This window comes from Limulus polyphemus, unplaced genomic scaffold (genome assembly GCF_000517525.1).
Source record: "Limulus polyphemus unplaced genomic scaffold, Limulus_polyphemus-2.1.2 Scaffold2473, whole genome shotgun sequence".
NCBI lineage: Eukaryota > Metazoa > Arthropoda > Merostomata > Xiphosura > Limulidae > Limulus > Limulus polyphemus.
In genome coordinates this window covers 30,331-41,824 of record NW_013668083.1, presented here as the reverse complement: position 1 = coordinate 41,824, position 11,494 = coordinate 30,331, and the positions used below count along the sequence as shown (strand labels likewise).

The 11,494-nt window shown below is 30.9% G+C and overlaps 1 protein-coding gene across 1 annotated transcript in view; it reads left to right on the top strand.

Annotated features, from left to right (window-relative positions):
• The window catches only part of LOC106467060, an 83,911-nt gene extending 72,840 nt beyond the window's left edge, over positions 1-11,071 (top strand). Inside the window, exons 8-9 of the mRNA XM_013927375.2 lie at positions 5,579-5,733; positions 10,144-11,071. Of these exons, the coding sequence (XP_013782829.1) occupies positions 5,579-5,733; positions 10,144-10,289 (301 nt within the window). The 3' untranslated portion in view covers positions 10,290-11,071. The remainder of the gene's footprint in view (positions 1-5,578; positions 5,734-10,143) is intronic.
• The last annotated feature ends 423 nt before the right edge of the window (positions 11,072-11,494 follow it).

Genomic DNA, 11,494 nt, shown 5'->3' with positions numbered 1-11,494 from the left:
CAAAACTTTGTCTTCAAAATAAGGGTCCGTCTTATATTCCGAAAAATACAGTAGTAAGTGAATGTTAACAAAATTTAGTAGATTATCAGTAAACATTACAATGCTTTCATACACAAAATATCAAATTTTTTTTATTAAGTTTTTCTTGTGCTTTTTTTCTTTTCACATATTGCCTATCTATTATGCAAAGTAATTTTCATTTTAAGATTAAAAATACTTTTATGCATCAGAAAATTTACAACTTTCACATGCGGAAATCTTTATAATGTCAAGATATTTATCAAACATTTCTTAAGAAAAACTTTATATTTTATCTGTTATTTTTAGTAATTAATCTCTGTACGGGTTTGGTAGATTTGACTGATCTCGCAACCACCATAAAATATTAGGAATAAAATTTAAATTATGCCTCTTTCATTCTACAATGGACACAAATTATGACACAAAAACATAAATATTTAGACTAAATAGCTTAAATCTCATAAATTATACATTTATATATGTTTATTATTTTCATTATATTGACCTTTCAGCCGTACCTGGCTAATAATACAGAAGTTACAATGATGCCGCTCATGTGCACTCATGTTACCGTGTCAAATAACATAAAACTGACCTTTGGTCAGTACAAAGTAAGTTGTCTTGGCTGTGTATTAATAGACTAGTATTTTGTAAAATACAGTCATATTTCAATTATTATACATATGTATATATGTATATAGATTATTGCTATTTGGAAATAAGTTCTTAAACTTATTTTTCTTAAAACATAGAACAGTAAAGAAGTAAAGCAAACAATTATATCTTCAAGTTACAACCTTTGTACTCGGTTGCTGCTTGATGTAGGTTGCTAAACCTTTTACAATTTCGAACGTGGAGGCTATGAAACAAAAGAATTTTTTTAGGTTTTATATATATACATTTGAATAACTAAAAAATCATAAATTACTACATCAATAGCATATTATTCCACTATAATTTATCAAGCTTAGTAACTAAGATGTATTTTAGTCTAAAAAAATATGAAATTTCAAGCAGATCAAAGACACACCCTACCTCCTTGAAATCTTGGTTCAAAAGAAAGAAATGGCATCCTAAGAATTTAAAATGGCTGAGAAAGCCACTAAGAAGGCAGTCTGTTTCAAAATGTGTCCAGACTCAGAAATCACTAAAAGATATGGGTGTTGTAGAACAAAAAAACCTCTGCAGTAATTGGAGAAATGGCAAGTAGTGTAACTGAATAAATTGTGAGTAACAGTAAAACTAGGTCTTTCAACTTGTCCACTGATGGCAGTAATGACATTGACAGTAAACTGTACCCTGTTGTAGTGACATACTTCGATGACAACAAGAAAACATGCATTAATTTCTAATCCCAATTTAATTAAAAAATCAACTAGTAAGAATACTGTAAAACTGTTTGAAGAAGAACTGACCTCAAAGTCCTTTAAGTGGGAAAATTGTGTATCATTAGCTGTTGACAACACATATATGATGATAGGGAGAAAAAAAAAGGAGTTGTAGGTTATCTTCTCAAACTTATGTAAGATCTATTGACCAAACTTGACCTCTGCTTATATCCTATCACCTGCTGACACCATTTCCCTCACATTAAATCCCTATTATCTTTGTAATGATATATAAATCTTGAATTGCTTAGCACTAATCGTACCTGAAGAAGACAGAGCAATGTTCTGTCGAAACATGTAGTATGATTCACCATCAATAAAACTTTTTCCTTATGCTTTTAAATTGTTGTTTGCCTACCTATTATCATATTAGCATAACTTGCTTCTTTACTCAAACCAAATATGATATAAGGAAAAAGATGAAGAAAAACAAAACAATCTATGTGAAAGTAAAGTCTGTTCCATACAGATCAGTTGTATCAGTGGTGAAAGAATGATTGTTTAGAAAAATGCAAAGGAAAAACTTCCAAGCAGAGGCAGTCTGTCAATGTGTTTCCAAGGCAGGGATCTGGATCTTCTATGGATGGTTTCTCTGAGAAAGTAGCAGACAAAATTGCAAAGGCAAGTGAGAAAGTACAGGACACACTTGACATCAAATCACCAGGAAACACTTATTTGTGAGAGGAAAGACTTTACAGGTTACTTACATCAAGGTGATGTGTTGTATATACACTATTTTTGAACAATTGTATTCAAATCTTTGATAAGTATAATTTGAAACTTCTGAGGCCCCATTCATCCATTTCATGCAGAGAATCCTGTTTGCAATTTCAAATTGCTCAAACATTTTGGATTTGAATTTCAAAGACATAAAACTTCAGTTAAAAAATGAGAACTTGGTAATTGGTTATGAAATTGAGCCTTTCCTTACAAAGCTTGATAAAGGTAGCCAGCTGTCTTTCTATGTAGATGTAAGAAATTACTATAAAACTAAATTGGAATATATGAAGGCCAAGGCCCCACTTCAGGACACAACTTTGAAACATGCAGACATATCTGTCAGAAAAAGTTGTTCTTTGGAATGAGTAGATTACTTTGTTGGAAAATTCAAGCCATTCATTGCAAGAGTTGCACCTTGGGCCAGTACAATGAATTGTTTACAGCAACAAGTTCTCACCTACCAGGCTGATCCATTGACTGGTGTAGATCTCAGTGAGCCAGCAGACAAGTGTTGGTACAGTATTGGAAAAATGAAAGATGAGCTGGGCAACTTTAAATATGATATTTCCAAAGTAATAAAGTCTATCCTTCTAATACCAAACAGTAATGCAGATTGTGAGACGGTTTTCTATCCTGTTCACAAAATCAGGAAAGACTTTTGAGGATCAATGTCAAACTCCACCTTAGAACTAGTGCTGATACAGAAGATGGAGGTGGCACAAAAACAGTGTTTCCCTCAGGAATTTACAGATGATTTCCCAAAGAAAGCCAAAAGGGCTACTTATTGGGCTCCTAATCAGTAGTAAACTGTAACTAGTAAGTATTAAATAAAATAGAATTAGTAGTGACACCATTTCTGTTCAAATTTTTTTGCTATTTTTCCCTTGTTCTGGTAGAGATTACTGTTTTTTAAAATTTAATGTTGGCAGGTCTACAATGGGTGCATCCAGCACTATAATTTTCAGATTTGCTAAGTAGCCACAGGGATTTTTTTCTCTGGATGCCACTGTTTCTGTCATTTTACTGAGTGCAAGAAAATACCTCTAAGAAAGTGTGTACTTTTTGGCACTTGTAATTTCTATAAGAAGTGTCAAAGAGGAGATATTCAATTGAATTTATTCAACATGGTACAGTAAGATCATGCATGTATATAATACCAACGTGAAATATGTATATAAAATGAAGAACAACAGATATATACTCAAACACATTCCTCTCTGTAAGCATTTTTTCTGTTCATATTCTTAACTTTGAAATATTTCTGTCAATCAATTGACAGAGGAAGTCCCATTTTTTCATGAAATTCCACTATGAAAAGAAACATTTTTGTTCTTAATAACTTTTTCTCGGGTTGAACATTCAGCACATATGAAGACTGTGGATTGGTGTTGATATGAAATTTTAGGAATTGTAAAAATGAATAATTTTCCTGTAATATGTTCTTGAAAAGAAACATTTTGATTTTGAATTCTTTTTTCTGGAGATACAGAGTATGACATTACAGACACTTGGCTATTATATATATATATAATAGAAAATACATCAATATATATATATATATATAGAGAGAGAGAGAGAGAGAAAGATTATAACTATGACTACTAGAACCATATTGGTTAGTTATTTATAAAATGCAATTTTAATAGACAAGAAAGGAAGAAGGGTGTATCAATATTACAATTTGAACTGAACAGGAGGACAATAAAGTTCATAATTTAGTATCATATATTGATATCAAATAGTAACTAAACAAGAGTGGAGGCTGGGTGATGTTCTTTGATAGAAATAATGGGCAGTATATTCTATTTTTATGATTTTTAAAGGTGAAGGTTGGATGATAATATTTTTATTAGAAATCTCGGGTGCTTGATAATATCAGATTTCTGTTTTTATATTTCTAATGGAAACTATCATGTCCATAACTGCTTATAGATGGCGAGTGGTAGTGGGATCTGAGACCTTGTGGGTTCTATCACCTAGATCCTAATCTCTTATTCAGTCTGTAGCTTGCTTTCTTGTTTTGATTATGTCAGATAGACAGAAATTTCCAATGTTTTTGGGTGCTATGGCTGCAGACATTTTCACTTGAAAATGATACCATTTATTCTGTTGTATAAATGGTATAGTTTTGCACTGTTTTGTTATAGTTTTGATGGCATGATCATGTATTTGTTGGCACATAAATCTACTTTAGACATATTGTATTTTTACATGATTATCTCATCAAGGCTGTGCAGAGCTGAGTAATCGCTGCACATTATTGATGTATTGCAGATAAATGTGAGATACATATATATATATATTTCTGTTTATTTTACTTATTTTTAGTTGATAGACATGGAATTACACTATAATATATCTCAGTGGCACAGGTACAGATAAACCTTAACAGGCCATAGCCTGTCTACTCAGCACTCAAGCCTATCTAACCAGAATTTGCTTGATGGTTCCCATGTCTGAATACATCATTTTTGTGATTTTTTCTTTCTAGCTCATTATAACATGTCTCCAAGGGTTTGTAAATCTCCTGTGAGTCTATCGTACCTTTGTGTCCTTCAAAAGTTTTGTACCTGATATACTCACTAACTGTGACATTTCTTGAAGAGTTGTGATTTTTCAACAATAGCTCTTATTTTCCATTATTTATTCATGTGTATAATAGTCACTGATGCTGTTGTATTGAATAAGATAGTGTTTTATGTGGTTTTAATTGAAAAGTCAGTATAAATGTTAATAAAAAGGGAAATGTTTATCACTGATTGATTGGATAGGAGAACATTTAAAAAAATCACAAATTATTAAAATGAGTCATAAAGTCATACATAAAAATTTGCTAACCTCATTATTTAGTGAAGTTGATAACTTAATTAGTATGCCAGTGTGTAAGCCTAGTATGATTTGGTGGGTAGGGCACTTGATTTGCAATCTGTTAGAATCCCATCATTAAACAAGCTTGCTCTTTCAACCATGGTGTTGTTAATATGTGATGGTCAATCTCAAAATCCAAGTTGTGAGTTTTTATTAATATAGGTATCATGTAATATGCAATTTATGTATGAGAAAGTAATAATAACTGATGTATAATGTAGTGTATCATTGTTTGTTAACAGGTGCTTCCATCTGTAAGAGTCAAATAATGCTAGATTGGTTACTCAAAGATGATGGATTAAAATTGCTTAATGAGATATTGATGTTTCTTTGGTATTAGAACATAATTTTCTTCAGTAGTAGGCTTATTCTGTACAATATTTTAAGATATCAAACATTTAGAAAGATTAAAACATCTTGTGACATTAGACAATCTGTGTAACACTTTTATTTTAGATTTAACATTAACATGCCAAAATTGCTTCATGTAATCACGTAATTTCTCTGATGTTAACCATTTTATTATTTTTTTTAATGAATTTGAAAGTATATATATATTTATTTATAACTATGTTCTTCAGGCTGCAGCTGGACTTGGCTTGTTTTTCTGAACCAGTCATTCTCTGCTCTAAGTTTTTAGACGTTATCAGCAAGTTGAAAGACCAGGCTATTACTGATAGAAAAGAGCAAAATACAGAGGAAATTACATTGTTTAAATGGTCATGTCATTGTAGAGGTTAGATATTTTATTTATTATGGATAAGTGTAATTAAAAGGAAAAAATGTGTGTATCATGTTTACTGATTTGCAATTTTCATTTGTGTATATGTCACAAGCCTAAAAAAAGAAATTTATATGTAATTGAATTGTTCTTTTAGATGATATAGAATTATTTTTTTGTGTAGTGACTTCATATGACAAAAAATAAACTTTTAAATTATTTTACAAATTAGGTAGACTTACCCCTGAAATACTAAAATCCTTTCCTTGTTGAATTAATCTCATGCTGTCAACAACCATTCTCTCCACTCTCCCACCTTCCAAACTTGCTGTGAAGAAACCAGATGAACATCATAACTGCTCTTTGTTACATATTTCATTAAATACTCAGGGAAGTTGCAATGTGGGTTAACTCTAGTGACATAAAAAGGAATAAGGAAAACCATGTTAAAATTGTCCATGTGTTACCAAAATAAATGCAATAACACAGACATCCAGGCAACCTCCTTTTCAACCTCTATAACAGCTGTTATATACAAGTATTCCCTAATGGAAAGCTTAATTAAATTGTATTTAACACAGTTTAGAATGATAAAAACAACCAACATTCTAAAGAAAAAATATAATCACAATAGTCAAGTTAATAGGAATAATGAATTGAAAGTAAGACATTCAAATACAAAAATAACTTGAGCCTGATTCATCAAGAGCTGGTGATCAGGCAGCACATGCAAGAATCGGAACACTAAGCAAGGCTGGCATGCCTAGAGTCCATGACTGTATGACATGGCACAATAATTATTTCAAACTAACTAACTCCATTACTTCCTTACCCTCTTGCAGAACAAAATATTTACCTAAAGGGAAAAATTTAATTAATTACATCTAGCTAGGTGATAAGGGTGAGCCCACTGATTAGTTGACCATCCTTCAGTTATTCTTGGATGGTCACATTGTTGGAGTGAATACTATACTAAGTTGTTGCTCATCCCACTTGCTCATCATATCAAGATAGGATTGAATCATAATTTTAATGTTCCAATTAGTTCTTTCAGAACTTTTTGCCCTAGGCATTCACAGTTATAATGTAGCTAAATTCCTTGTACTCATCTTAAAACCTTTTACTATGAACAAATTTATAATACCTGACTCCTTCCAATTTTCTCGAGAAATCAGTCAACTCCCACCTAAAATATCACGTGATGGCTAACTTTGATATTACTTTCTTTTTACTAATATTCCTCTGGACAAAACCATTAATATTGCACTTTCTAATCTCTTTGGATTTTCTAAGTCTGATTTCAAGTCTATGCTTGGATTCTTTTCTCTTTAACAATACTCTATATGAGCAAATAGATGGTGTTGCTATGGGCTCCCCACTGGGTCCTATTCTGGCCAACATTTTTCTCTATCACCACGAACAGAACTAGATTCACAACTGTCCATTAAGCTTCAAACCTGTTCTCTACAGAAGGTATGTTGATGATACTTTCCCTATTTTCTGCCATATCGATCATATCCAACGTTTTCTTGACTATCTCAGTTCACAACATCCCTCTGTGCACTTCACTCATGAAATTGAGACTAATAACTCTATTCTATTTCTGGACGTTCGTGTTAACCATAATGCTGATGGCTTTTTAACTTCTGTCTATCATAAAAACAATTTACTGGTCTTTTGACTTAGTTTGACAGTTTTATAGCCTTCTATTTGAAATGAAATCTTATTCTCTGTTTACTAAATAAAGCCTACAAACTTACCTCATCCTATTTAGCCCTTCACAAAGAAATTACTTCCGTACAAAACATTTTTTTTTGAAATGGCTACCCTATGTATTTCTTGGAGAAAACAACTTCCTTGTTCCTAACTAATTTGTTTGTCAAACCACCCAAGATACCCACTGTACCCAAACTTCCCTTATACACCCGCTTACCATATCTTGGAAGACAGAACTCCCTAATCAAAAAACAGTTGAAAAGTTATGTAACACTTACTATCCCCAAATTGACCTGAAATTTATTATAAAACCCAATTTCAGACTAAAAAAATCTTTTCTGCTACAAAGATCGTTTGCTGACTGCCCATTGTTCACATATTGTCTACTTATACACGTGCAGAGACTGTAAGGCCTCCTATATTAGTAAAACCAAATGTCACCTTAAAGTATAAGCACATAAACACATGGGCATATCTGGAAAACTGGAAGAAAGGTTACAAACCCTCCAAACTCTGCTATCTATCAGCACAATACAGAAACAGAGCATTCAATTTCTCTCTCAAACTTTAAATTTTTTTTTGAACAGCCAAACATGATACTGAACTTTTTATAAAAGAAACATTATACATAAAAATTATTCTTCCATTGCTAATTAACACAGTCTTCACTGGATTTAAACATATTTTAACTATTTCACTTGTGCCTCACTTTTCATTTTCTTGTGTTATATTTGTATATTCGATTTATTTATTTCTTATGTATATATTTCTGTTGTAATAACAAATATTTTTTGTTTGTTTTGTACCTCTAAATTACTGATAATGGAATTATGACAATTCAAAAATGTTTAATAAATGCTTCCTTTGTTTTATCATTAAGCTATATTTTCCGAAAAATGAGTTGATCATTGTAATTGTTAAAACTGTCAACACTATACCACTAATTTGAGTTCTGATATTACTGAAACATTGATCAGAGTTAATTCCAAAAGTTTTTTTATGTGATAATTTTTCTAAAAACAGTTCAAATTCAGTAAAATAAACTTGAAACTTAAACTAGCTAGAAATACTAAATTTTAAACCATGAGACGGAATTATTTTCTCTATACCAGGAATAGAAATAATAAAATAAAATTACATTCACTTGAGGGAAAGCTATCAGGAAGATTACATTCCCTCATGTACAGTTGCATTTTTTCATGAATTGATTTTTTATTTAATCTATGGAATATGTTCACTTTCATTGGTCGTAACTAAAGCAACATGGATGGACCATGCGTTCTCGATTGGGAAAACCAACTAAAAAGATAAAATTCCTCAAGCAAAGTTAAAATTCCTCGGTAATGGGGGAATATAATATTTCGATCCCTGTATACCATTCAAAACAAACTTAGAAAAATTTATTATTACATTATCAGGTTTTACAAATAGAATTATTTATAACCACCATTGTCAGAATATTTACATGTTCTCTATCTGATAACTGAGACACACTGTCTTCTGTAAGTTTAGGAATAGGCTTTCTAGAAAATACATCAGGTATTACACTGCACTTTCTAGTTCGATAGATCACTGTGAAGTTAAACTCTTGGGGTCTCAAAGTCCATCTTGCTAACTTCTTCATGGAATTTTTCTTAATAAGTTGTCTCATCAATGTAATAGACATCTTTCTATCTGATTATTTTGTATTAATATTTTTCTTTATATAACTTTCTATTTGTATGCAAACTATTTATTTATTATGTGCAAATGTCATATTTTTTCATCTTTAGAATTTTGGCTTAGGTTCTTGTTCATTTTGCGTTTTTATTTCTGAAATACGTATAACTCAAGTATCTTTTCTTTCATCTTTTAGGTGTTTATACATTCATTTCTTTAAAAAAATATCACCATTTTCAATTTTCCTAGAAGTTGTGATTAATAGAGGGTTAGTCACTTTAATTAAGGAAGCAGCCAGTTTCATTACATTTCATTTCATTTGTTAGTAGTGGAACTGTTATCACAGGACAGAGGTTTTTGTGACTGCACAGGCTTCATATAGTCTACATTGAGGAAGTGTGTGCTTAAACTTCTTTTGGTGTCATCTCAGGACAGTCTTTGGGGAACTTTCAATGTTTACTCCTCTAGGAGGATTGCTCCATTGTTTTCTACTCCTTGAAATAATAATTACCATTTTTGTGGTGTAACCCAGCTGGAACAATGAGTTTTGATTTCAAGTATAAGGCTCTATTAGCAAGAAAATTGTAGTGAAATGCTATTATATACCCATCTGACACAACTCTTATTGGAGTAATTAAGAATTGCACTGTTACAATCATGAGTTATTCATTAGTGTAGTTATCCTTAAAAAAATGATTATGCTTCATCTTCACCAGTTTTGGCTTTATATACCATACTTTAGCATCTCATTACGACTTATAGCTGTTTTTTAATAGTTTAGCAATTAATATTGTTTGAGTATGAGATTACTTTGCTGAGTTGTAAGTACATGGTTGAATAGTGAGTTTATAGCAAAAAATAATACCTAAGCATTGAACAATATTTATATATTTTTTGAAGTTGTATCCTCACTTTATTTGTAAAAAACGTTTTCATTTATTTCTAAACATATTTTATAATTTATTATATAATTAAATAACTAGTCAGCTATATTAAACTGTCAGTGATATTTTGTATATTCTAAGTAATAATTCTTATTATTAATTTCAGATGGCTCAGTTCCTGCTAAGTATTGTCCACTCTATGATAAAACTTGTACCAAGGTTCAAACATCCAGTGAAGAAACTCTTAGATTAGATAATAATTTATTTAACTGTCAAAATGATGATATAAGACCAACCCAGAAGCAACAATGAATGTTGTTTACCAACAGCGTATGATAACAGATGAGACATAAAACTTAATATCTGTATTTATAGCCAACAATAAGGGTTTCCACTGAGAAAGTTGGTTGAGGCTAGTGAAACTAAAATACTTAAGAAATAATTCAAAGATTGAGAGTGAATTTGTTTATTAAGTCTTGTAAAATGGTTTTAGAAATGTAGATGAACACAGTATTTGCTTTAGATAGAACTGCTTCCAAGAACAAAAGGATCTAAGAAATTATTGATCAGTTAAACAAAATATTATTTACATTTAACTATATGTAACAATAGTAATAACCTAATTCAAAGACTGTGATAAGAACATAGCATATTTTAAGTTATATTATTTTTGCAGTGCATGGTACTAGAAATACTTCAGTCAATCAGTGTGTATGTTCAGCAGTGCATCAATCCAATAGTACCTTCTATGAACATTTTGTTACTTAATGTGTAATTCATATTGCAACTTGTCAAACTTAGAAGTAATACATACTTAAAACTAAAGCACCAAGTCAATCAACATATATTTATAGCAACTCTTCACCCCATGTTCCTCTTGCATTTGATGATGCTCCCAAGTATGATCAAGAAACTATGACTTTTACCAGTCATTTCTCCACAGACTTTACAGTATCTATCAGTATTTGTATTATTGTGTCTGGTGGTTATTGTCTCAGAGCTGCAAAATACTACACATTACTGGTTCTATGAAAATTTATGATAACTTAGATGTATGTTATTTGATGTAATAAAAGTTCATTATCTTTTGTAAATGTATTAGTTTCAGGAATTACACGTATATGTATATATAAGCATTTGAATATTAGGAACCTGAGAGGCTCAGAAAACAATTAATACAGAACATATTTACCTTCTGAACTTTAGGTATTTCAAACTAATTGGGATCAAGGTTGTTATGAAGAAGATTTTTTGTGCATAAAATACCTTTTGGTAGAGTACTTTGCAGGCTTAGCTCATATTATGCCTGTTTTGCACTTGTAACTGTGGTGATACTTGTCTTCTGTTCTTGTTTAAAAAATAATTAAGATAATTTCTACTGAGTAGTAAGCTTTTTTAAACATGATTCTTAATTGTAACTAATGTAACTCTTACATTATCTCATGTTGTATTATTCCTCATTATGCAGTTGTCAATTATTTTTTTGGTGATTTAGTGCAGTATTGGAACCAAACAAA